General features: G+C 41.3%; 2 protein-coding genes and 1 non-coding gene across 7 annotated transcripts; 2 read left to right on the top strand and 1 right to left on the bottom strand.

Annotated features, from left to right (window-relative positions):
• The first annotated feature begins 3 nt into the window (after nt 1-3).
• Nucleotides 4-21,627, top strand: LOC135490638 (serine/threonine-protein kinase B-raf-like). 5 transcript variants are annotated; one of them, XM_064775925.1, is made up of 16 exons: nt 4-111; nt 7,343-7,444; nt 7,811-8,119; nt 8,343-8,446; nt 8,640-8,745; nt 9,001-9,209; nt 10,801-11,416; nt 11,983-12,025; nt 12,653-12,757; nt 14,703-14,860; nt 15,121-15,317; nt 15,496-15,672; nt 15,961-16,126; nt 16,449-16,580; nt 16,949-17,083; nt 17,203-21,627. In XM_064775925.1, the coding sequence occupies exons 1-16, from the start codon at nt 4-6 to the stop codon at nt 17,392-17,394; spliced, it is 2,859 nt and encodes a 952-aa protein (XP_064631995.1). In that variant the 3' UTR covers nt 17,395-21,627. The 5 variants fall into 5 exon arrangements, with proteins under 5 accessions (XP_064631995.1, XP_064631994.1, XP_064631998.1 ...); XM_064775924.1 differs by lacking the exon at nt 4-111 and adding an exon at nt 6,164-6,387; XM_064775928.1 differs by lacking the exons at nt 4-111; nt 10,801-11,416 and adding exons at nt 6,164-6,387; nt 10,077-10,257.
• A 240-nt stretch (nt 21,628-21,867) lies between these two features.
• Nucleotides 21,868-21,939, bottom strand: Trnae-cuc (transfer RNA glutamic acid (anticodon CUC)). Its single transcript has one exon. It is a non-coding gene; the product is annotated as a tRNA-Glu (tRNA).
• A 249-nt stretch (nt 21,940-22,188) lies between these two features.
• On the top strand, nt 22,189-27,560 carry LOC135491416 (kelch-like protein 12). The gene is made up of 9 exons (XM_064777274.1): nt 22,189-22,390; nt 22,595-22,788; nt 23,133-23,504; nt 23,755-23,904; nt 24,107-24,328; nt 24,640-24,832; nt 25,017-25,274; nt 25,464-25,650; nt 25,785-27,560. The coding sequence occupies exons 2-9, from the start codon at nt 22,606-22,608 to the stop codon at nt 25,912-25,914; spliced, it is 1,695 nt and encodes a 564-aa protein (XP_064633344.1). The 5' UTR covers nt 22,189-22,390; nt 22,595-22,605; the 3' UTR covers nt 25,915-27,560.
• The last annotated feature ends 430 nt before the right edge of the window (nt 27,561-27,990 follow it).

Raw genomic sequence — 27,990 nt, 5'->3', positions numbered from 1 at the left:
AAGATGGCGGACGTGGAGCAGGCTACGCTGAACGGCGACATCCCACAATTCTCTATTGGTGCTCAAGAAAACTGTGAAGACACATTTGAACCCGCCCTTTTGCAAGAAGAGGTATTTATCCAGCTTACATGTTTTGCTCGGGTGCTGATTGTGTGATTTGAGTATGCACGACGGCGCTGAAGTGGCTTGTTTATCCCGGGCACCTGCTGCACATTTGTGTGCATTGATGCACAGTGAGGTCTGTGTGAGTTTGCACTGCAGTGCATTTGTTTATGACTGTCAGTGTCAGCTTGCATAAATGCAGGCCCTGACCGGTCTTGACCTGACATTAGCTGATGAGGTGTTACCTGCAGGTTTAACCCTGCTTAGTCAGTGTTTGCACTTGCAAGTTTAAAATAAAGATCTTCTTGGCAGTGTGACTGTCCTAGGTATTGAGTGTATAGAAGAAAATATCAAAATGATGTGAGTTTCTCATCTCCATGAATATGATCTCTTGCTCTGATCTGACATGACAAACTCTTAACCCTTAACAGAATCTCCAGCTCTCAGAGCTGTTGTGTTGAGATGTCTAAGATTGTCTTCTTGAATAGAAGTTGATTGTCTGCAACATAGGTGGGATTGTAAAAACCTTATAAAGATTCATGTTCCCTCTGGGACTTCTCCGTGTTGTCATCCAGCTTAGCTGCCATTTCGCCCTGGATGGATCATGTTGTAATCATGACCTGTTCAAGCCAATTGGATTAGAATACATAAGAAATGTGTTCACAATTTAGCCTCGGCCTAAGGATGGCCATTAACATCTTGTGTGTGATGTCACCCTGGTGTCTAGGCCTTGGTGCCATGGTGAATGTGAAGGCATTGAGACCTAGTAAGAATAAAAATTGTGAAAACCTTTGACGCTTTTGCAGAATTGTTTGCCTATTGAAATCTTTAGTTCTACTGCCAAACAACAGATGGCACTTGCGAATAATAGGGTTGGGATGTGGTCAGCTTGAGAATTTCTGCTTGCCACAGCCTTCCTACTTGACTTAGCCTGGCGTCCTGGTCGCACGATAGCCCCGACGGCACGGTATAGGTCCGACACTCGAGGGTTCCTGTTGGCATTGTGAGAGATGCAACAAAGTTTGTTGATAAATGAGCACTGTGGTGACAAGCATTGAACCCATCTTGAGGACTGAGCCTGATGATGTCTTCTAGGTCCATGCCACGATGCTTTAGCGAAAGGTTGATTCACGTCTTAGCTGGGCATGGTTCATGAAGTGGTCATTCTTGTAGGCCAATGTACATCATTTTGCCCTAAGCCAGCGACTGTCTTCATTCAAGAGAACCATTCAGATGTGACTATTCTTTGAGGGGATGTTTCATACTATTTGCGCATGTGACTGTCCGCCAAGACATCCCAAACCAAACACAAAATCAGTGGATAATGACTAATGTCCTCCCTAAGTTAACTATAAGTATAACTGATGATTTTAACTTTGGAAGATGTTTTTTGTTACTAATTTTCACTGTGATTATCACTGTCACCAGTGTAAGTCTAAAACGTGATTTCTCGGATCAATCAAATTCTAAGTAAACTCTGTGAGACTTTCACCCCTTGGCCTCAGGCTTTATAATATTAACATACATGTGTAGAATTAACAGTGTCATTACACAGAGAAAATAATTAGGATTTAAGAATCAAGTGCATGGTTTGCCTTTGATGTGCCGAGGGTGTTAGTTCTGTGAGTGCAAACCTCTACCAATTGGTCACTTGATTGTTACCTCCATTCATGGTTGAGAGCATGATGATTGAGCAGATAATAATGTTTTGGTTCGATTGGTCTCCGGTCAGGTTTCTCTGCCTACGTTGGGGTCTGCCCAGCCAATTTTATGCTCTTTCTAGCATGCCTTGGTACATACGTTTTTGGAGAGGAGTTTGAAATGCTCTGTGTCCCAGCTATTCAAGGGTCATTAGGCCTAATTTAGCCAATGCTCTTGTATGATGTATGAAAGCCCTGATTGGCTGACCGTGGTGTGTTTATAAATATATTGCTATAAAAGGTTGCTGTCTCCAAGCTCGGTGTACTACTAAGTCTTCGCTTACCTTGGGTGATTCAGTCGCAATGAACTTGAGGCAAATTGATTCGATTCTACATGATAATGTCCATTGGGAATGAGTAGGCCTAATGATGTATGATACTGGCCTGAAAATTGGTCAAAATAACCTGCTCAAGAAGAATGGAAGAGTTAGTGGTGTACCAAACAAGTTTACACTGTCCAGGAAAGCACCCCGAGGTGACTCTGTCAGCTCAATAGTCTGAAAGGCCCAACTTACAGTTTCCTTTGCCAACTAATGCATGCATGATTAGGACAACTGACATTGTGTATGATCATTGTCATTGAGGACATAGCCAGAAAAAGGACATTTTTCCAAATGATATTTTTTTCAGAAAAAAATTGAATATTCAAGATTCTTGACATATTTTTGTAGCCCACTTGGCTTCTAGGAAAAAATGCTTCACCAATTAGTATCAATTTGACCTCGGGCTTTAGGAAGCCACTTTTCAGTTCTTGACATAAAGATATCATTATACAAGCTTATTGCTTTATCAAGTGTTATCACGGTCTGAATAACTTGTGAAATGCAGTATGATTTATTGCGTATGAGTCAGAATAGTTCCTCCAATTGCGTAAAGCTTTTTGGAAGTTTAGTTTTGGAAAATATGATTTGTCTGCAGTCATGGCACGTTCAATGCTGTGCAAGTATGACAGGTGTCAAGGCTATCCCTTGTTGATAGGCGAAAGACATTCACATTGCAAGGATGTCCATATCATTACAAGAGAAGTTTAATAAGTTATCAAACAGTTTTTGTTATGAGTTCAGACACATGATGGGACGAAAGATGCTAGGATGTGTTGTGTGTGACTCTCTGCTGACAGTCGAGCCTTTCATGGGCAGTATCATGACCCAGTGATGGCAACACCTCCAAATCATGTGACAGCATGCATGTTGAGGAAGTTCAATCTTGAACCCTGTAATATGTAGGCCAGTTGTCCTCTGAGCATGTCTGTCTTGAGAGGTTCTGTTATTGACTCATTCCATGCTATTTATGGGTGGATCTATTCTTGTCATTAAGTAAATCAGGCCTAAGGATATCATTTCTCTAAATGGATTGTTCAATGTGATATTTGTAAAGATTTGTGATTATTGGCACATTTTGATGGCCTGATCGACATTTTTGTGACGGACGGATCGACCCATGCACTTTTTGATTGAATACAATTATGAGAATCAATGTTTTGTGTCGGATCATGATGGTAGGTTTCGCATGGTATACTGACCCATATCATTTGATGTGGTCTACACTAATTCATTTTACAGGTTAATTTGGAAGTGAAATAGAGAATTATCATCTTATACTCTCCATCCACATGCTCTTTCATTTCTGGCACTTTAAGATTGTGGCTCATGACTCTACTCTTTGTTGACCGAGTTATATCTGATGCATTAGAGTTCAAAAAGCCTGTCAAATCAATCTCAGATGTGAGATCTAAAGGATCATTCTAAAGGGTCTTTAAAAACTTTATAGACCAACCCATAGGCCAAGACATTGAACTTCGTCTTATTGAAACCATATCCTGGTTCTGTAAAATTTCACCCGATTCAAATCTCCATTGATTATTGAAGCATAAAAGACTATATTTCCTGTGCGTCAAAGTGTGGACTGATTAAACAAACTAAGGGGGTCTGATGTCCGTAGGGGTTCAGTTTGCTGTCACAGGTGTTGATGTCAAATGTACAAAGTCTGGTTGACTTAATAATTAGAAGAGTGAATCCAGAACTCGGCCTTGATTTGGTGAAGTGAACTTATTAACTGTGACTGTTGGGTTGGGCTGGTGCTTTAAGTTATCACAACACCTTGAACTTCTTTGATTTAATCCATCCTACCAGCACTGTACCATGGCCGAACTCCGGGCAATTTTGGACCGCAGGGTCCCTGATTCCACCGCAAATTATAATCTTTTATCAGATCAAACTTCAAAGTTATAAGAGTCCTTGTTATGGTGCTTCGGATCCAAATGTGTTACGGTCACATTCAGTTGTTCAGGACTCAGATTTGTGTTTTTGATCAGTCATCACAAATTTGTGGCTACAAACTTCCACTATAGAGGTCAGATAAGATGCTAGTTGGTAAGTTAGACAGGTAGTTAAAAAATGCAATTTAATGAATGTTGAAATCTTGTTGAAATGGTGTTTGTATTGGTATGATTTGTCTTGTCCCGTCACCTTTTGGTGACTTGAGATTGGATCTGACAGTTGACAACCAAAGCTTCCAAAATATGCTCTGAATTTCAATAATTTTCAATCTGGTTTTCCAGGGTAACATTACAGCATCGGCAGTTCTGGTAAACCCTAGATAATTCTTTTCTCACAACTTCAAAAACCTTCAACGCTCATTAATGTTGTATTGGAAAACAAATACCCATGTATTCTCAGCGGGTAATACATTCTTCACAAGTTTCTATTGTCCACGATTTATTTCTTGAATTCTCTGCATACTTTCTGATTTAATATTCCAACTTGTATTGTTTTTTCAGCAAATAATCGTAGGCATATTGACCATAATCTGGCCTGAGCGCATTTATAGCCAGGTTTTCAATCGGTGAGCTCTCTGTTGTCTTTTCAGACAAATACTAATGTCACCTTCAATGTCAATGGCACCATACTGGTTGCTCTTTTGTTTTGATGTGGGGCCTGGATGCATGTGCCAACTCAAAAGCAATTGTGGAATTTCGAATGTCTAAAACATGCCGCTGAAATTCATATCAATTGGTCGTTTTGATAGTAAGGTCTTGTGTTTACCCACTAGACTTTGTCAAGGGCCTAATCTTTTCTGGGGGGTGTCTAATTTTGTGAAGGCTCCATACTTGGTGACCCCATTGTTATGACCAAGCTATACCAGACTTTGAGCACTTATGTACAAACATGACTTTGTTTTGGTTCCTGTGCGAAGGTTGTGAGAAAACTAATTATTTCCAGGTCACTAGCGAATAATCAATTTTCACGTGGGCCATAGCTACCGAGTTTAGCAATCTCTGGTAATGTACCCAGAGCACTGATTTTAAAGTTACTTGCTAAAGGGTCGCAACTCAAAACATAATACCAGTTACAGATCCCTGACATGCCAGTGATTAAAGAAAACTGGCTGTCATGTGGCCTTGTCAACCAAGAATCTATGGGAGCCACATATGGTCTGATAAGGATGGAACCAACTGTCATCATATACAATTTGCCACTTTTCAAAATCCATACACAATCAAGGGTCCTGTTCCAGAAACTTGTTTTTTAAAAGGAGCAGACCGTTGTTTTGCTCAAATTTGTCAAAACCAGTAACTCAACTGATCATTCTTGGAAAAAAACCTGCGATTATTTTGTTCGGGGCGACAAACTGTTTCCACTTTCCCAGAATATACACAGGCCTGGAGCTACAAGCTTACCCGGTGGAAGAAATAAGGAAATTGATAAACTGTGGTTGTTTCCCATGGTGGGATCTTCTATTGTTTCACAGGATGTTTAGGGGGTGGCTTAAACTGTCAAACAGTTAGATGCCCAAACGTGCATTTGAATGAAATATCAAATATGGATGTTTTAAGAGCAGGCATGAACTTGGTTGTGGTTGATTAGTTTGTCACTCAGTCTAATCTGCGCAATGATCTCCAAATTTGTGGTATGCGGATGGAATGTTCTTGGAATGGACAAACAATACTCAAAGTTGATTTTGTTTTAAAAACTGGTTAAAAGTTCTGCAATATTATCATAATAATACCACAATGATCTTTACTTTAAAAAATGAGACCAGAAAGTGGGTGCGTGGGTATTGTGGAACTTCCAGGAACGTGCAACATATTTGAATAACAAAAGGCCGAAATGGTTCTCATAGTGTAGTGTGGACTAAAAAGGCTTTGAGTGATTTAGGCTTAGTCAATTGGTCAGGTTTTAACCTCATGCAAACATGACATTCAGTCAGTGTCGCACACTGCCGGCATCTGTTCATTAAAGCCAAGGCTCTGAGAGCAGACGTGTTATTTGATTCGGATTTTCAAGATCATTCTAACTGAGTCTTGAGATCTGTGGATTAGCACGACACTGTCAGAAGCGCTACTGAAGGAATCTTACCGATTTGGAACACTGGTTTCGTGAAAATGCGGGAGATACTCATGTTACCCTCGTCCAAGACAAATGTTGGCTTCCGTAAACAACGGAACGCGTGGAGGAAAGAGCTCCATATTTCCGAGCTCGTTCAGTATTTCCGACTCCTCCATGAGCGGAAACAGCAGGAATACAAGCGTCGTACTCGGACATGTCAGACTGAAATGACACTGGATAGAAAGATCAAGATTCAGGTAGGATGCCAGCAACGATTGGTCAACTGGAGGGTGTGGCGGGACAAGCATTTTGCGTGCCACTTCCGTTACTGAGGCTGGAGGAAGAGTCCCTAGCAAGCTACTGTCAACTTCAATGGGTAGTTTTGCTTGTCCTAACGTAGACACCAGGGACGAGGAATCTTGGCCATCCAAAGGTAGTAGCTATCAAAGTGAAGCCACTTGCTGATAGGTGCAAACGGGCCCTGCAGTGCTGGGAATCAAACCCACAACTCAAAAGGCCAAGTGATTCATTCCATCAAGAATGATGAGCAAAGAAGATGAGTCTTGTCAAAAGTTTAACATCACTTTGCCGCTGGACCTTTTAGCCAAGTCTTTATTTTGTAATCTATTTTGAGAGTCCTCTCTGTTTTGCACAATAGGATGTGTTGGCTCTGAATCTCGGTTACAGCTTTCGTTCAAGATCTCTATGGATCAGTTATATTTAGTTTCATTCAACTCACTGGGTCATGAAAGAGATGTTCACTCCCCTGTATTGTCCTTGTGGTCCCATAGACTGCTTTGATTGAATGCTATAAACTCCCTGGGAGTATGCTACAGCAGGCTGATAGTAAATCATTCCACCATCATTATCATCACCAAGAGACATGACCAGAGTTGGCCATTGCCACAACTTTCAGGCAGAGTTACTGGTAATGCCGTTTATAGCAAATTTTGACAGGAAAGGAGAAAACCCTTGTGAATGATGGATAGGTTCACATTGAAACTTCAAAACTTATTGGACTAACTTTGGAGGTGTCTCGTTTGCAGTCCAAGATCTTCTAGTTTTGTGTTGTATGTCCAAATGTTAGGGTGTCTAAACAATGCAGTTGCTTTCAGGACGAGTCCAGATCAAACAGTTCAGCATTTGTTGTTTCGGTTGATGAAAAACTGCATCAGGTCTTCCTAATGTCTCCTCTTCTTTTCCTCCTTCCAGTTACGCAACATCCAAAATGTGATCCGCCTTACAAAAGAGAACTTGGAGGCTCTGAATGCAGAGTTTGGCAAGCACCAGCATCCACCAACGATGTATTTACAGGTATGTATACATCACAAAAACTCCAATCTCCACCTTGCTTTAAAAGATCATAGGAGGGGGGGCGTTGGATCTCATAGTTTTGTGTGTCGAGATGATATTCAAACCAAAGGAAATATGTTATGGCTAGATGGGGATATTACCCCTGGTCACCTTAGATTTCGAAGTTAAACCTTTCTAGACAAGATGTGTTTAGCAGATCATGAATCTTTGGTCAATGTTGCCAACGGGTCAAGGTCTGCCATGCTGCAGCTCCTAAAACTCAACTGTCTCCTCTCCTTGATTACTGTGAAGATTGGTTAGAAAGTTTCTCGTCCCGAAACACTTCTGAGATGATCCTACATCAATATATATGCGGTCTTCTTTCAGGAATATGAAGGCCTCACAAGCAAAATCCATGAGCTGCAACTAAAGGAACAGAAACTGCAGGACCAGATCGGAAGCTGTGAAGACCTAGAAATACAACAAGAAGAAGAACGTCTTGTCGACGAACGCCTTCATCAGTTGATTCATGATCAGAACTATGTGGAACCAGGCGGAGGGACAATACCCCATAATAACAGCTCGACAAGCCTTGTTGGACTCAAGGATGATATCACCAATAGTCCCCAGATGCCTCACAGATCACCAATGAAAGCCTATGTTAAAGCATTCCTACCTAATCAACAGAAAACAACGGTAATTACTAGTAAACACTGTCAAGATCATTGATATATGACTTGCCTCTCACTTGGGAGGATAAGAACATGAATATAAGCTTTTTAAACCAAGTCCAAAGATAGGTTTACGATGACGAGGTTGTGAAAATCTGGAGCTTTGGAATGCAATCATTGTACAGTATTAGGTGATGTTGTGATCCGTATCTTGTGGGTTTCTAAAAGCTTTCTTATTGTGCTTGCAGGTTCCGGTCAAGCCAGGTATGACCGTGGAGGAAGCGCTCTATAAGGCCATGAAACGACGTGAATTGTCACCAGAATTGTGTATAGTTTACAGCACTGAACCAAGGTAGGAGAAGTAGTCATTTCCAGGAGACATTCAGTCTGCATGTTTCATCATTCTGGCCTAACCCACGGTGGATGCCTGAAATCTGTTGTCACTATGAGGAAAATTGAAAACTGTTTTCCAAAGTGTAAAATAAAGCTGATCATTTCACTCCGTTTCTTTGCTGTCACCTCACTTTCTCTCTTCACTGTTTCAGGGCAATAATCACGTGGAATACCGATTCTGCTGTCCTGGCTGGGAAAGAGTTAACGGTGGAACTAAAAGCTCATTTCCTGCCCACCACTAGTATATCTCATAACTTTGTAAGTACTATTGACATTTAGTTTCAAATGGGTCTCAATTTCAAGGACGAGCAAGGCAGACTGGAAATCTGAACAGCAATCCATGCTACTAACCAAGTCGTTGATAAGAGTAGGTGGATCTAGCATCTCGGTTATACGGTAACAAGTTTGCTTAGAGTTGGTACTGTACTGTCTGCAGACTTATAATGAGTTCTGGCAAAAAACTTCTTGATATTCAAAATTATTTTTACAACTTTTCTCTTTGTGTCTTTTCAGGTTCGTAAAACATTCTTTACTCTAGCATTCTGTGACAGTTGTAGGAAGTTATTGTTTCAAGGTTTCCGCTGCCAGACGTGCGGCTATCGTTTTCACCAGCGTTGTGCCGAACACGTGCCAACGCTATGTCAGCAAGGAACAGAAGAGGATGTGTTTTATATGGCAAAGGGTGACCGACATTATGATGAAATGCGCGAGAAGGCCAGACAGTAAGTCAAGTTTGATTTCTTTCTTTTCTTGACATAGACTTATGATGAACTTAAGTGGAACACAATCATCTTGATATGGCATTTAAACGTGTTAAGCAAATATGAGTTATTTGGTGCAGGTGTTGAGAGTTATTGTTCAGGTGAGACAAGTATTAGTTGTTTACATTCTATTGTGATTGTTTTTGAATTTGATTTGTGAGAAGGCACTCTTCACAACCCTTTGAATTGCCGCCTGTGAAATGAAAAACAAGAATCGCACATCTTTTCATTTGATGTTGTGTTTTGCAATCAGGATTTCCATGGTTGGTATGTCAACAAAATGGCTGTACTCTTGTCATAATCATTCAGTTTCCAGCTGTTAAAGATCTTAAAGTACCACAGGTCAAACTGATAAGTACTTTTGAACTGTGCTCTTGAGATGAATGTTTCTGTCAGAATGATGCAATCATCCAGACTCATCAGATTGAGAACGTATCTTGCTTATGAGCAGCAACATCTTTCCTCGACCAATCTATAATCCCATCCTTACTTGATAGGACTTCAGAAGAGAGTGTGAGGTTTTCTTGGTTGCCCATTCACCGAGTAACCGCTCTCGGCATTGCTTAGCTTCGGTGATGGAACCGAGCATGTCAACCACAACTCCTCAGAGGATATTTCTCCAGGAGTGGATGGTTGGATGTGCCTTATACTTGGGAGTGTGATACAGAGAGATCGTTGAAGGTAGCATGGCCCGGGAAGAGCTTGGTCATGTCGAAGCTGTGATGGTCAAGATGTGGCCCAGTCGTGCTCCTCAGTCTGTTTTGAAAGAGAAACTATTGATACCCTTTCTGTCATTGCACTTTCTCTCTTCATTTCTCCCACCTGCAGTATGTTAGCTGGAGAACAGAGTAACACCCTCCCGGCCGGCTTCAGCAGTCATACAGATTACATTCAAAGTTTTAATCAGCCGACCTCCCGTCCACGGGCGCCGCCCCTTGCACAGCGAGAACGATCAACCTCGGCTCCAAATGTCTGTTATAATCTAGTCAACCCGGGCGAGTCTGCAGAGGTATGTCCCATAGATGGCATCACGTGTAACCATGGTAACCCAATGTTACGTCACCCTGTTCTATGTTTTCTTTTCAACAAAACTGTGAGGTTCTATCTAGGCATCGTTTATTTCCTCTAAGAAGAGTTTGGAAATATTTCTGAAATGTTTTATGCCTCACAGCTGTTTTAAAGGAAGCATTTCCACACAGGTCTTTGTTTAATGCACTTCATGGGCATCACAAGTGTTGATAGTCTTTGCACAGCTTCATAGTCTGAATTGGGAGGCACATTCTCCAAGCTTTTTGATCACACAGACTATTTGGTCAGCCCTGTCCTAAGGGCTTATTCTCATTAACTCTCTCTGATATCAGGTGTGCAAAGTTCTCAAGACACAGTGATGGACCTTGTGGTGCATTAGGCTTCAATAATTGTTGTGCTTCAGTCTAACCTTTACTTTTAGGCGGTGTGTTCAGTTCCGAGACCCGGACAATACATGGAGTAACCCCCGCATGGTCGTGTTTCTTCCTTCATTTTAAACATGTTATTGTCTGGCCTATTTCAGTGCCGCATGGAATGAAATGTCGAGTCATTACTGCAATGTTCGGAGACCAGTGCGGTCCACGTCTGCACCAAACGTCCGCCACTCTTTGCCTCCGAATCCCGATCTTTTGGAATATTTGGAACGATCGTTTGAAAGGTCTTACGAAAAGTCTCCTCTTGAACGTTCGTATGAACATGAGAAGTCACCCCTTGAGAGGTCTTATGAGCGATCGTATGAAAAGTCACCCCTTGAACGCTCTTACGAGAGCTCATATGAAAAGTCTCCCCTTCAGCGCTCTTATGAGCGTTCATGTGAAAGATCGCCCTTGGAACGATCATGTGAGAAGTCACCTCTTGAACGCTCGTATGAGCGCTCATTTGATAAGTCATCGCTTGAGCAGCACATTCATGAGAGAAGTAATGAAAGATTACGACCCCTGCAGAGGTCTTTGGAGAAGTTGAGTGAGCGATTGGCGAATGAACGCCCGCATGATCGGTTGCATTTGCAGCGGTCGTGGGAAAGGTCCTATGAGAGAGAGCAAGAAACTATACCGGAGGCAAGGAGTCTGGACAGTGCAGAGTGGCCACGGCAAGGAGGTTGTACCGTACCACCTCATGCCGCCCTATTTCCTCAGAAGGTTTGAATACTTTCAACATTTTGGTTTTACCGGAAGGTGCAGGTTTTGCTTCTAGGGAGGGTTTCATTTAAAATTTTAAGTCACTGGGATTACTTGTTGTGTTTTAGGTAAAATTATCTGCTTTGTAGTTGCAAGATATTCTTGCGTTATAGCTTAGAGTGGCGTATATGGTGGTGTATTCATTTCTTGAGTTTCCCTCCTTTATTTGTTGAGTTTCACCTTTCTGTCTTCATCTTGTTACTGGTTTGGATTCTGTTATAAAGTTTTGAAAAGGATATTGCGTTCATTGGTGGTTTACATCATGTAGTGCAGTTTACTTTGAGTGACTGATACTTGTTGCCGCTATTGTTGTTGGTCTTAATGTGATAAAATATGTTGATTGAAATGAGGGTAGAACAAAATAACTGCTACGACATAGCCTTTGTGTTGTATTGTGTTGTGTTGTTCTGGGGGGAGGGAATGGTAAAGATGGGTATTGATGAGTGACGTTGTGTTTTATATTGACTGTCATAGTGTACTTGTTATTTTGAAAACATCACCATTCTCATCATATCCTTGGTTTTCAGGAATTTACGCGGCGCTACGCACAGTCCCACTGTAATAACTTAGGTAAGGCTTGTATCATAGTTGAAGTGTTGATTGTTAGATGGCGTCACTTGATTGGTAGAACAGTAGAGTGATAGCCGTGAAACTGTTGCTTGCATTTTGTTGTTTAGTGTAGTGAAAAACCTGACCCCCAGTCCAGGGAAGTCCCTGGATGAAATAGTAAGAAGCGAAGTCACCTATACACAACAACATTTATCTGTCACAAGGGCTTGCTATTGAATCCTGGGACACTCTGGACCAAGGCAGTACTCAACTCAAATTATGCATTTGGCAGAATCGCAATGCTTTTGACACAATTGTTGCCAATTGAAATTTGCTTGCTTTATAAAGTTCACCTCAAGGGCCACTTGGTGGTCTTGCACCGAACAAGGACGATGTTCATTATTGCAATACGACTAATGGACCTGTGAAATGATACCTCACATACCTCCTTCATGTCTGAAGTCGTAAAGTGACCTTACACGATATCTGCTGTGAGGTATGCTGGTGTTGTGATTCCCGTGGCCGTCATTGAACAGTCCAAGGCTTAGTTGTTGATTGTTGCTTGGCATGCTGGCGTACTTGCTTCGTCCTTGGCTTGTCGTTGTAGTCGTTGTTGTAGTGATGTGATTGTATTCTGTTGTCTTACAGATCTGATGATATCAAACAGATGTAACGAGGTGAAAAAACGGCATGGCAGTGACTCGGCTCCCCAAACACGAAAACATCATAATATATATCCAACAATACACAAAGGTATTTTGGATTATCTGCAGTCTTTTCAGTCATGTTCCAAATCTGGCTCAGACCATGTTCTTAACAGTGAGAAAATGCACAAGCTTAAAACGTGCCACAGAAGTTGCTGGGAAAGGGGAGCTTGGCTGATACTAAAATATGGTTTAATTGGGGTCTCTGACTTGGTAAATCGTAAATACTTAAAATTGAGATGTTGTGCATTTCCTGCTGGTGAGAGTTTCATTGATCACCCTAATAGCCATCTCATCCTTTAATGCTGTTTCTTCTTTGCCTCTTTCTGTCATCTGTGTCTATGGTAACCTAGTAACCCTTGACCTTGAAATGATGGCGGCCATTTTGAGTGAGAGAAATCAAAGAGCATTTCTCAAAATGGCTGCTGTGTCTTCCTGAGTTGATGTCACATGGTGTGTTGGAACTCATACTAATAGCACCGAGTATCACTAATAGTATTGGCTGCATGATCATGTGTGCCGAGTTGCATGCTTCTCATTGTTAAACATGTAACATTGCCCATCTCCTTATAACATATCATCATTGAAACTACGTCCGGTACTACTATTAATGCAGGCAAATTCCAAGTTATGCCAGTTTATTTTGCGAGATGCATGAAGATTGAAAATACAGACATTTGAAATAAAAGAGAAAGGTAATGCTTCAGACTTGAGAACTCCTGCATTGATGGTTCATTTAAAACCTGATTTTCTAGGAGGACGTGAATGAGCCTCGGTGGGTATATCGTCGAGCCTGAATGAACATTCCGTTGTCCATGTTGTGTGATGTCATTAACGTCCTGCTCTCTCTTCCAGCACTTCGTTCTGAGACCTACTGTACACAAATAGGTATTCAGTTGTTGTCTAGTTGTCTTTATCACAGTCTTGACAAACAGTGTATAGATCATGTCTCAACGATAGCTTTGGTCGACGTTCAAATCCATGCGCTTTATGCAGTGGTTTTAGAATTAAGTGAACTAGAGAGAAAATCATCGTAACATGCATGTTGTGATCGATTGTATGTTGCCTTTCACCACATCAGTGCCATCTCATGAGTTGTCTTTTGATGAGAAAGGAAATGGTTATGATGTTTTTGGTGACATCAGCCATGAGATGTTGTTGCCAACTGAGGCCGACTCCTACAACTGATCTGGCTATTCTTCTGCAGCACACCACCACTACTTGTAGTTCATAGATGGCAGTGATCTGGAAAGACAAATAGAAATACTCTGGTTGTTTTCTTATGGATGGTCTCACGCACTGCATTGGTGGGCTTAAAAATCACACAAAACAGGGTTCTTTTGATGGTAGTGACGTAACAACAGGGTAATCACTGAACCGTAGGGACATCAACACACACACATACAATGGAACATGGCTCATTCACTGACCCACATATTCTGTACAATCCCACCGAGGACGAAAAGCACATGGCCATGTTAACCCTTTCACACCACACTGATCCCAGGGTGGTAATGTCTCACTAATCCTCTACAATTAATCACCATGTACTGATCCTTTAACAGCTTTCTGGTCATTGTGTTCATGTGCATCAGGATTTCTTTCAGTTTCAGGTCATTAGTCTCATGCTTCAGTCGTCAAGTCCTATTCCGCATCTTTTCTTCAGATCTGCTTCATGTTATTCAATGGCAATGTTTAGCACATCAATTCTTGGTGTATTTCTAGAGGCCAGGCTTAACGTTTTGACTTTTCAAAAAACTGAAACTACGGGAAGTGGTCTTTGAAATTTGATTAAAACTGATGAGAAATCACCATTTGGTGAACTCACTCAACATTCGTGGCACCCTCTGGACAAGAACTCTGAACTACAATCTGCTCATATCCTCATATTACTGAGTTTACAAATTAAACCACTGAGAATTGTCAATAAATCCTTGTGACCTTTTTGAAATATTATACAATCTTGGATCCTAATGTCCACGTTTCTTTTCCAGGTCACAATATCGCCTCGTTGATGCCGCCGATGGTTGCAAACATCCAGAGTCCTGGTGGAAGTCCAACAAAGCCGGTCAGTGCCACAGCGTCACCGACAAACAGTGTCCGCTATCGAGTGCGGTCAAGTTCAGCTGAGACTGAACACAGGAGAAAGGTGGTAAGTACTGCAGCAGACGTATTCAGTTCATTCATTGTCAAAAGAGGAAGCTTGAATTTGATGCCGTTAGGCCTTCTTTATGGAAGACACCATAAGGCCTGTCATCCTTGTAAGAGAGGTTTTCTTGATGAGGAGGTCATAATGGATGGTCACCAGTTGTCAGGAGCTCCTGGTTGCAGAGGTATCTGCTAAAGAGTTGCCACTGCAGACCGATCCAAATGATGAGTTCCAAAATAACCCTTTCCTAAATTCTGTTTTAGCTTCCTCGACGGGACTCCAACGAGGACTGGGAAATCCCAACAGAAGAAATCATCACCAGCCACAGGATTGGCTCAGGATCATTCGGGACTGTCTACCGAGGTCACTGGCATGGGCCTGTCGCTATCAAGCGTCTCAACGTCACTGACCCTACGGAGGCTCAGATGCAGGCATTTAAGAATGAAGTCGCTGTGCTGAGGTAAGCGAGACTGCTATTTCGACTCCTTTGCCAAGTTGATGGGAAGTTGACGTGATTACAGAGGTCAAATTGAACGGAAACAGTTTCCTAAATAGAGAGAGTGTCCTCCTGACTGAGAGGAGTAGGATAGAACCTGCATATGTCACAAAATCTCACTCGACTTTTGATTCTTTTTCAGGAAAACTCGGCATGTGAATGTGTTATTGTTCATGGGCTGGACGTCGAAGCCTCAGCTAGCAATTGTGACTCAGTGGTGCGAGGGTTCAAGTCTTTATAAGCATCTTCACGTCCTCGAGACCAAGTTTGAAATGATTCAGTTAATAGATATAGCAAGGCAGACAGCACAGGGCATGGAGTAAGTAAAATATCGAGAAATTTTTTTTTTTCAAAATTGGTCAGAAAGTGATAAATTATCCATTTGGTTTTGAGGTAAAATATTTTGGAAAAGCAAAAAAAAAAAAATTTGAAAAGTTAAATTTTCAAATTTTTTGGAAAAATCAATGTATTACATCCACAAAATGTTATAAAAAAAGTTTCCCACACAGAATTTATGATTGATAATATAACACTTAACCATATTGTATATGTGATGCTACCAAGTTTTTTCATTGTTACTGACCAAGTTGTCACATTTGTTTTGCAGCTACCTTCACGCCAAGTCCATTATCCATCGAGACATGAAGTCCAATAACATCTTCTTGCACGATGACCTGACTGTGAAGATCGGCGATTTCGGTCTGGCCACAGTAAAAACGCGGTGGAGTGGGTCACATCAGTTCCAGCAGACAACAGGCTCAATATTATGGATGGTGAGTAACAGGAAATTTGAGTCCATCACAAGCAACTCATATTTCTCGTTTGGGTGAGACTCTTGCTTCCCTACGCATCAAGTTGAGTGAATGGCCACAAGGATGTTTCTGTGTGTGATTACATCAAACTCGAAATGTTTGAGGAAAGAGGTCATGTCTCTTCTAAATTTGTGTTTAATCTACTGAGAACAGAGTATGTGTAAAATCATCTGATGCCTAGAAGTTTTGAAATGACCTCCATGCAATATCTTACAGGGTAATTATGGTATTCGAAAAGCTTGTGCTTGACATATGTTAACAAGCGATCTTCTCTCCCCGACAGGCCCCAGAGGTAATCCGCATGAAAGAAGACAACCCGTACACCTTTAAATCTGACATGTATGCATTCGGCATTGTGATGTACGAACTGATGACGACTATGTTACCTTACTGTCATATCAACAATAAGGACCAGGTACGATTGCTTCCATACTTATATTCATTCAGACAGTTTCATTGCTTCAGAGACTGTTTCATCTCAATTGTGGGTCGTTTCTAGAGACTGCATTTGTGCTATTGGAGAGTTACTCCATAGGAGAGGAGGTAATCACTAATGGCTAATGTTACTCATTTGGATGAGGTCTTTTGCTTGCCGAGCATCAAGTACACAAGTCTGTTTCATGTTGCAATTCAGATGTTGCAATGGAATTGAGAGACTTGCACATGGTCAAAAGCGATGTGTCTCTATTTGGTATCAACAAAACTGTGTTCGGATTATGAATTGCAGGGGGATTCAGCAGTTTCTCTTAAACCGTTATCATTATCATATTTCCTCATTTGCAGATCCTGTTCATGGTCGGCAAAGGCTACCTGCGACCTGATATGACATTGGTCAGGAAGGACACACCTAAAGCGTTCAAGAGACTTTACCAGGACTGTATCAAGTTTGCAAGGGATGAGCGGCCACTCTTTCCACAGGTACGTTTTAACCCTTGAGGGACGAGGGGCGGGGCACTGGTGTCTGTTGATTTGGAAACTTTTAGTTTTAGGTCATTTTTTCGCAACTGTAACAATTACATTTCTTTTATCGTTTTCAGGTTTTGGCATCGTTGGAGAATTTGGTCAGGTCACTACCGAAGATTCATCGGAGTGCATCGGAGCCGACACTTAACAGGACGCATCCGCAATCTGATGACATGGACTTGTCGTATGTCTGTGCGTCACCAAAGACACCGATAAACAGCCAGTATGGAGCTTTCCCCTTCTTCTCAAGTGGAACAGCCTATTAGGCACCCCTCATTGTGTAGAATGGACTCACCTTATTGCTCAGCTAGACAGTGATCTTGTTCGGTTCACTTTGGATGTGAGGGGTGTTGGGTGCGTGGAGGATCACTCACACTTGTGCAAGATTTTGCTAACTATACTGGGGTGTGTCCTCATTGACTCCTTGCTTTGCTGGGGGGGGATCGGTCTTCATTGTTGGGCTACATTGGGTGTTTGTGGAATGTTTGTCATACTCTGGATATATTTCACATTGAGTTTGCTCACGTTAGTGTCACTGGAGGAGAAAGTGTCGCCACCTAGCATGATGATCGTAAGATATGGTCTGGTACGATAGATGTGTTGGTTGAACATGAGGTCAGTGAGGTCACATCACATTAGAATATGGTGCTTTAAATGGTGTAAACATCAAGGTTTAGAAACGTAGAAAGTGCTGGCCTTCAGAATCGTGTTCATGTGTTATTTCACTTTTTGCTGGTAAACCTGTACATTTTAATGTCCTATAGAGAATGTACTGGTAACTTGTACACTTTAATGTCCTACAGAGAGTTTTACACCAGCAACTGGTTATCCATCTTTTGATGTAGAATAAGACAATTTCCTGAAACATCTCTGGTAGTTGTGGTTAACCGTATCTGAAAGGTCCTACATTGTAGGTTAGACTAAAGTGATGTTAATAACAAATGCAAAGACCCCATTCTTCCTTGTATAATGAAATAAAGTGTCTTTTTATTCAATACGAAACATTGAATGATAATAATACATAACAAGAGTTGGGGTTATACCTTCATATCAGACAAATGTAACCAATCTGGTCCAAGTGTTGCCTCATGAATAGTAAAATGTTTCTGCTAACAAAAATAAGGCCATTGTATATCAGACATCGCCTCTGTCTCCTTATGGAGGGATGCTGGACTCGTTTAACCCTGCCATACCTACAGCCCAGTCAGACATATTTGAACAACGGTGTATGCTCTCAGTGTTTCATACAACTTGAATCCAGCAAATTAGAGAAAACTGATGCATGTTTTCTGATCACACTGTTGTGCACTTGGTGGTTACATGAATCTGCAGATAGCATCAGATTAGCCCAGCTTGTCTGAAGTTTAGTAGCTCACTAATAGTGCTAACTACCTATTTTGTCGTCCAGTGTCCATCTTAGATATGGTGCTAACTTCTCTTCAAAGATGTGGATATGTGGACAATAAAAATCTAAAAAGAACAAATCATTTTTCCACTGATACTTTCAAAGGCTTTTGGCTCTGTGAAAACTTGTCTCTGGTTGGGTGGTCATGAAACACTACCAAGTTGTTTCAAGATTTAAAACTGCTGTAGGCATGGTGGGGTTAAACTGGAACTTTTTTGTGAATATTTCTTGCATATAGGCATGCTCTGTACAGAATCGCGCTAATGCAACCTCTATGTTTATAATTGTACTATAATATGATACTTAACTGTTATGTACATTTTATTTATCATCATGTAAGTAGGACCTGTTTTGTACCTGTAACATATTGTATTTTCACAGTCATTTTTTGCTGATCTTTAAATCATATTTGGTCTGTGTCTTTATGCGGTTGTATCAATATGAGATGTCGTCTGCTGTACAGTAGGTGTTGTATGGTTCAAAATGCAAAAAAAACGTCACGGCACAACTCAACCTACATGTATCACTTCTTGATGGAATTATAAATTAAAAGACCGTGCTTGTCAACTTATTTGTCATGGAAATCAGTGTCTGTTATGTATGCACTTGGCTGAATTTGACCACTTGAACTTGTCAAACTATTCGAGAGAGAGAAAAAGACTTTGGAAAATACAGGTTTTTGAAACGTTCTGCCCACTCTTCTCCCTTGGTACACTTGTACAGAACAGATAGTCCCGAAGCATGCTGCTGCTTGTACAAATCAGAGAAATGAAGTGAGTCTAAATGGGGGGAAAATGTATAAATATGGCTCGTTGGGGGAAAGAATGGATCTGGTAGACTTTTCTTGCTTAGATTTGGCTGCATAGGAAACATCTCAACTGATATGCAGCTCTCTTCACTGACTCTCCTTGATAAGTCTCTGTTCTCGGGTTAACGAGAATAATCGGTAGAATTTCAGTGTTTTAATACTCTGAATCATTTTATACCAAAATGAAGTTGTGCCTGTCAGTCTGCCTAAGGTGACACTGACAATCCCTGTGATTCTATAACCTATTTCATGAATATGCTACACAAACCTTTTCCTTGTCATTTTCTATCATTTTCTTTAGATTCCTCAAATCCTGTTGGGTTCAAAATCCCTCTTTTGATGGATCCATATTTCTTTATGCTAATTTCAATACTTGAAACCAATTTCCATCCAAATAAGAAGAGTGTGTTCCTATCACATTTTATGAGACATTGTAAATAGCTCCCTTTTACATTTGTAAATTTGATGGCCAGGCGGCTACATTAAGATTTGTCTTGACGACCTGTAAAAATGACGATGATGTGGAATATGTTTCTCATGGATGGAAGAATTTGGCCCATCCTTTGCAAGTGTGAAGCTTATACATACATGGATGTAGTTGAGAAGATCATGTTAAACAACACAGGGCTCAAGTGCTTAATGCAAGTATCAATTCGTGTCTTGTACCCCCCCCTCCTCAAGGGTACGACACCTTATCACCCTATAACGACATCTTAAGGCTCTAGCATCACCCTTTTTTCACCAAGGCTACTTTTTCTTTCGTCAAGACATCACCATCAACAATATATCAGTTGTCACCATCATATAAAGTAACCGGACTAATTTTACTGGGTAAGGCTGTATGTTCGACAAGACATCGACACATTAGCATCCTTATTCTTTCCAGCTTCGCCAAATTTTCACTGAAGGAAATATAAACACTACTCAAGCATCGGCAAGTGGTGATAGCTCAACTACGCTTGAGGAGGGGGGGTACAAGAAACGAATTGATACTTGCATAAAGGGCTGCACGGTTCGTGGTCTTTGGATTTTCTTGTGCAACAGGTAAAAAGGAACAAACACCTCACATTTGATAATAAGGCGTAACCATGTTGTTAATCTCCACAATACTAATGGATTTGGCTAAGGTGACATTGTCTTTGCTGCGATACCTTCTAGACTGGTATTGTATAATAACCCAGTAAATTGGTGGCGGGGTGAACTAACTAAATGAACTTTTGGACGCCCATGCCAAATCCTGGTATTTCAGCATTTAATGTCTGTTCCACCTATGGACTGATTAAGGTACTAGTTCAGCCTCACAGAGCAGAAAATATTGTAAATATCTTTCAACATCAGTTATAGTTGTTGTTGTTGGAGTCTAACTCACGGCACGGGGTGAAGCTTTAATGCTTCTTTGACTGTAAATAACTCTTTCCATAGATTCTCCTTTCTAAATGATTTCTAGGAGTTTCATCTGGAGCCGCCTTCTGTGAAATGTATAGTTTGTCTTATGTTCTGGACAGAAGAACTGCTTTGTTTAGTCATTATTGTACAGCATTGCTGTAAACTTTCAATATAATGGAGTCAGGAAAGAAAATCTTTCTGGTTGTTTAACACCAGTGGTATCACTTTATCCCGAGGGGTGTGACGGGGAATAGCTTTTGAAACAAATTTCGCCAAGTCGAGATGAAACTGGAACGATCATAAAAGTTGTTCATGAGAAATGCTATCATTTTAACAGTGATTTGACTGATCTTGACAAACTCTCAAGCGCCTCATTGAAGGTTTGCACCAAAAACGTTTCTGGGCGACTTGGTGAAGTCAGTTTCAGATGTTTTCTCCAGCACATTCAGTCTAAATGGTCCACAGTCAATTTTAATCATTGTTCACTATGTACAGCGTTATATATCATTGACAACAGTGCAGTCTCATAATGTATCGTTGTCTTGATTGAAATTAACCCTGCGTAGACTAGGAGTGTCTCCTGTATTGTATAAAGGAACAGAAGGAAAAATCGGCCTATCTATCGGGTCACAAGAGATGTGATCCGCCATTTTTTTATATCAAAAACACTTTATCTCCGTTGATCTTCAAATGGATCAAAAATTCTTATGCCTAGCCCTGCAATCTGTAGATTTTTCTATTTTTCGGATCTTTTTTGAGTGAACTCCTCGGTTGACGAAGGGTTAATATGCTTGACGCTAACAGTTGTGTACTTTCACTTCTTCCACCTCCAAACATTGTTTGTAATCATCAAGTCAGTGTAATAAATAGACTCCGCCTTGTGTGTAGATGTTAAATTGGTTTTTGCCTTTTGTTTTTCCTTGGATGACACATCAACAGCTCAATCTCAACTTTGTCTATGCTGTTGCCCGAGGCATGAAGTTGACCTCAAGGATGCGGAGAAGCCAGGAGATTCATTAGTGCTCAAGAATGTTTGATCACGCCCAAAAGTGTGTTTCGTTCTCGTGGATTGACCGCCAGAGTAAACAAACGGTGGCGTGAGCTCCTAATGAGCAAGTTATAAGAAAAAGAAAAATTGCGTTCCCACACCGGGAATCGAACCCGGGCCTCCTGGGTGAGAGCCAGAAATCCTAACCACTAGACCATATGGGATTGCATGCCACAATCGTGAAGTTTTAAATATATAAACAATGTAATAGTTTTCAAAAGCAAATTCTAACGCCGTCTGAGCTAAAGATGCAGCAAATGTATTTACTCGATAATAAGAAAAAGAAATGTAATCCTTTGTATGTGTAAAACTGGCGAATTATTGAGAAAATTTAGTGTCAAGGGCCCATATTTCAACTGCGCATGCGCATATTTTCAGGATGTCGTATTCCGCTAAACAAAGTACCACTACATTTGACAGCACAGGAAAATGCAATTTTCATATTCTATTTCTTCCTGTACGACGATTTTACGAGTGCGATTATCAAAACAGTATATTAGGGTGAATGTCTATAGTATATTCCGGCTTCTGACGGGTGATTGTGATTTGATTCGGCTGTGAATTGGGCGATTTTGATCTGGATTTTCCTTCCCCCCCTCCCATGCCCTAAAAAAGGTAAATAAAAACACTCCATTCCTGTAAGTCAAGTGCACTGCACTGCTGTAATGCATATAGTGGTACATGCACTCATAATTATGCAAATTGCAAGCTGTTCAGACTGACTAGTTAGACTGTGCACACTCAGAAGACAATTATTGACAATGTCATAACAGTAACACCCACAATTTGACGATCTATTCATCTTGCCATTTTTTGCAGTCGACTGAAATATGATTGAGCGTCAGATCTTCACCGACAGCCATGCAAAGTCTATCTTGACGACTATGAACAACCTGAGAAAGACCAACACATTATGTGATGTTTCATTGAAGGTTGAGGATCGTTCACTGCCAGCCCATCGTATTGTCCTTGCTGCTTGTAGTGATTACTTCTGTGCTATGTTCACGAACGAGGTACAGTGTTTGCTCAAAGTTCTCCTTAAGTTTCAGCATGAAATGATCAAAGTGGGAGAGAGATGGTCCTCCAGTTGTTTCCCATCTTGAGCTTGTTTGCCCACACTAATCCATGTTGTTGGTGCTTAACTGTTGTTGTAAATCTGAGAGATTATCTACTTCTGACTCGAGAATCCCCTGAATCTCTGAGTGGCCAGTTTCAGATGAGATAGTTTTCATTAGAACAGGAATTCTTGATGATATAACATCAGCTGAACTTAAGATTTCATTCATTATGAAGTCAAATTGTTCTGACCTGACCACAATCTTCTCGTCTTGAAATAGAAAACTTGTTCTGTTTTCAGATGTCTGAGAGGAATAAAACAGAGATTGAGCTCCATGACATTCCTGCGAGTGTCATGTTGGTGCTGCTAGACTTTGTGTACACGGAGACGGTTGATGTGAGTGTGGAGAATGTGCAAGAGTTACTGCCTGCCGCATGTCTTCTACAACTGACAGGTGTCAAACAAGCCTGTTCAGATTTCCTTCAGAAGCAGCTTGATTCAACTAATTGTCTTGGCATTCGTATTTTTGCCGAGAATCATTCTTGTCAGGACCTCAAGGATGCCGCTGAAGTGTTCTGTTATAAACATTTTGAGGAACTAATCCACCAGGAGGAGTTTTTGACCCTGCAGGCTGCTGAGCTTGAGACACTGATCAAGAGTGATGAGATACAGGTAAGATTGATCATGCATCAAACAATGGCATTTGTTAAGGTATGTTCTGGTAAAGACTCTTGTCCGTCCTAAGGCATTGCTTGTTGATGAGATGACCAATGTTGTCCCACCCATGAGAAAAGTCAAGCTGAGAGGATCTACAGGAGTAAGAATAGGACACTTCTTCCCAGACTTGAAGAAGCATAATTCTCATTACATATCATCAAAAACCTTCTTCTTCAAAAGTGGAATGGTGTGCTCTCTTTTCCAGGTGGAGTCCGAGGTGCCGGTGTATGAAGCAGTATTGGCATGGACTCGCCATGATCCCATGAACAAAGACCAATATCTCCCCCAGCTCCTCAGACATGTCCGATTACCATTGTTGTCAGCCAAGTATCTCACCGATGTTGTTGATAACGAGGTAGGTACAATATCCTCAGAAAGTATCTCAGTATTTTAACTTGAGCAGCAAAGAAAACATCCCATTTATTGTCGAAGTCAGAAAGCTAAGGACTGAGTGTGGTCGACATACAGTTGACTGTGATGTGCCTCTCATGTCAGTTTACCTGTACCTACTTGAGGAAATGTTTTCACAGATAATCTAGTACCCTTTCTCGTTTCAGGCTTTGATCAAACAAAACCACCGATGTCGAGATTTGCTTGACGAGGCCAAGAAGTATCACCTGAGACCTGATCTGAGGAACAGCTTACAGAACATACGCACCAAACCACGCACAGGCTCTGACGGTGTTTTGGTTGTCGTGGGAGGGTTTGGCAGTATGCAGAATCCTATTGATGTGGTCGAGAAGTACGATCCCAAAAAACAACAGTGGACCAGATTACCTGTAAGTACCGGTATACAGTCCCATCTACCTACAAGAGGCATGATGGTCCTAAGTGTAGTATGTGGGAACTGTATTTGGGAAAAACCCTGCAGATGATGAGCCATCATCACAGATGATGCGCCATCATCGCAGAAACATTGAGAACATGCTAACCAAGACCTTCCCAGGGAAGTGGTCATGTCGATATTGGTTTCAACTGTTCTTAATGCTGTAGTACCATTTCTGTTTTGTGCACTTGGCAAGAGTCCCACCAGTGCCAAGAGAGTTCATGAACAAATTATACTCTTCTGACAGTCCACTTCTGTCCTCAGGTCATGACCAAGAGAAGACGTTATGTAGCCGCTGCGTCAGTGAAGAATCGTCTGTATGTGATCGGAGGTTATGATGGCCAGAATCGATTGAACAGCGTCGAGGTTCTTGATTTCTCTGACGATGAGCCGCAGTGGCAGACGGTAGCTCCAATGCAGCATCGTAGAGGACTCGCAGGCGTCTGTGTCTATCAAGGTGAGGTGTTTTACCCCAAACTAAAGTGCATGACACGAGTGACTCATCAAGATCTTTCCAATGAATGGTCATGTCTGGTTCAGGAAGTTCGTAGCCAGATGTAGTTGCCAATCAGGTCTTATAGAAACCCTTTACATCCTCCATACACTTGCATGTTTTTGAGAGCCACTCGCACTTCTTTCAGATGCTGTCTATGTTTGTGGAGGCTTTGACGGCCGGGACCGCCACACGAGCATGGAACGCTACGACCCACATATTGACCAATGGAATCCCATCGGCAACACAGCGGTGGGCCGTGAGGGGGCAGGCCTGATCGTAGCCAATGATCTCATCTACTGTATTGGTGGTTATGATGGGGTGAACCTGCTCAATACGGTGGAGAAGTTTGATCCGAACACATCGCAATGGAGTAGTGTTCCTTCCATGACCACAAAGAGATCGGGTAAGTTGGACTAAAGAGAAAAATCCGATAGAATCACTACCAGACTGTTACAAATGGATGCAAGCAGTGACTGCGAGGGAGAAGACCTCATTCATGCTTTCAAACTCACCCATTTAATTCTTGATAGTTTCTAGTGGCTACCTCTGCTTTTATAATCAATATATCGTCTGCTTCTCTCAATCATTCCAGGGGCAGGTGTTGCTGTTCTCCACGACACCATCTTTGTTTGCGGGGGCTATGACGGCAGCAACCACCTCTCTAGCGTGGAGTGTTTCAACGTGAGAACCGAGCAGTGGACGTCGGGTGCTAACATGAAGATACCGAGGTGCTATGTAGGAGCATGTACACTTAGGGGCTCACTTTATGTGGTGGCAGGGTGAGTCAGTAGTGTATTGAAGGCAACGCAAGCTTGAGCAATTTTGTGTTATCAGAGAAACAGACATTTAGCACTACTCACTTAGTTTTACTCTTTGAAATCTCTACAATTTGTTTTTTTCTTTCCACGTGCAGGTATGATGGCAGTTCCTTACTTGACAGTATTGAGTGTTACGATCCATCAGATGAATCATGGAAGTTGTTAGACAGCACAATGTCTGCCCATCGGTGTGACGCAGGTGTGACAGTCTTCCGTCAGAGGTGAAAAGAACTGTATCCAAACAGGAAGGAGTCTGCTTTTCGTTGTGTTGGTTCAGGAGGAACAATGCCGGGACTGTACAATATGTGATTGTTTGCGGGTGTGAGGAGACTGTTGAGAGTAGAACTTGGAATTTGGAGGGTTAAAGGTCAGGGTCATAGTTGAGGGTCAAGGTGAGGTGATTACTCTGTATTTCATTCACTGTTCCTGAATTCAACTGGATGACTGCGATTTTATGCTGAAGGATTGTAAGGTTGCGCGCACAGTATCAAGTAAGGGAGAAACTTGTGGTATATTTACATGAATAGAGTATTTTGTGAATGATATTTTTATTATTATATTGATATGAATGTATGTGTAGGCTTATTGGTAGTTTCCTTGTCGAAGGTCTCCAGCATCATTAACACTTTGGATCAACTTGCCTGTAGCAGGACATGTTCAAGAGACAGATTTGCTTTCGCCTACACTGTAAATGTAATGCTGCATTGTTCTGAGATGTATGTTTATTGTTGTAATGTGTTTTGATTGTGGTCAGAAGCGATGCTGTCATTAATACGGTAGGCCCTTGATTACCATAAATATAGGACTTCCATTTTGCTTATTTGGTGGGAAAGTGTAGCATAGAAAGTGTACAGGTCATGTAAATGTATTGACAGATTGCTTGTGACGAAATGGTCTTTGCGGATCTCTTCCATGTCTCACTCTTTCATGTCATACTGCATTGAATGTTTTGCCTACTGTGACTATGAGCCATTTCATTGTTTAGACCAAGTAACCATATACATGTAGATGCATGATTTGATTTATTGCACTTAGTTCATGTAACTGTAAGACTATTCATTGCATAATGAGTGTTTTTGCAGATTATCTGTGCAGCTACTGAATGTGAAATGAAGGTTGTTGTAGCAGCTTGCATTATTAAACCTTTATTTGGATGGATTACCCTCATTAAGTGAGGTAACATTGGTAAGACCTATGAGATTCACAATGTTTTAACACCAAAGATACGGTATGTCAAATGTCTTTGTGAATGATTGTCAAAAGTATTGTGACTTCTCGTAAACTCCCATGGGCAAATATAGGCCCTGAGAAGTGCAGCGTTGCAACTGTGAACATCATTGGATCAATTGCTACCATCAACAAGGCCCTCTTATAGAGGCTGTGAACATGAATGTGGAAAGTGGATCAGTGGTACTGTCTCGCTTAAAGGAGAAGTAGGCTCAGAAAGTTTCACCTTCAAAATATCATTGTTACAAACAGCCTTTTTTGAAAGATAATGGTAAACGTATCCATATTTTCATACGTCTGTTCCACATCTAAATACAATTTGAAGAAATTTTTTTGATGCTACTGCCCCTTTAAGACAAGACTAGGTCATCAGTACATGTTGACATTGTCCACCTTCTCCACTTGAGATGTGATATAAGTATTGGTAATGTTATATTTTATATGTGTATTTCTCTATATTGCTTATTACCATGTTAAACATGTTTATGTATCTTATCATTTATATATGTATCTACACTTTATGGATATGGATAACTATGTAATAGTCTGTTAATTTACGATACCATGTTGAAGAATAGTCATTGTGCTAATGCCAAATGATTTGTTATAATGTCATATTTAAAAATAAACCGTACAATAACAAGAAAAAACGTTTTCTTCATTGTTCTTTTACCTGGAAATTCCCAGATATTTCTGCATTGGACTAATTAGACAGGCTAATTGACTGTCAATCATCTGAAAGTGAGTGAAGGTGATGGTTGCAATGCAAGGTTGGAATGCTACCTTGCAGCCAGGACTGATGTGGTCTGGCTGTGACTGTCTCATCTCTCTCACCATGTTGACAACTTGGCAGAGCAGCCAACAAGACTGATGTGCCTTGGCTGTGACTGTCTCATCTCTCTCATCATGATGTCAACATGGTGGAGCAGCCAGGATTGATTCGGCCTGGCTGTGACTGTCTCATCTCTCTCATCATGATGTCAACACAGTGGAGCAGCCAGGACTGATTCGGCCTGGCTGTGACCATCTCATCTCTCTCACCATGTTGACAACTTGTCAGAGCAGCGAAGACTG

Source organism: Lineus longissimus, chromosome 7 (genome assembly GCF_910592395.1).
Source record: "Lineus longissimus chromosome 7, tnLinLong1.2, whole genome shotgun sequence".
Lineage (NCBI taxonomy): Eukaryota > Metazoa > Nemertea > Pilidiophora > Heteronemertea > Lineidae > Lineus > Lineus longissimus.
This window is presented reverse-complemented; position numbering and strand designations above follow the sequence as displayed.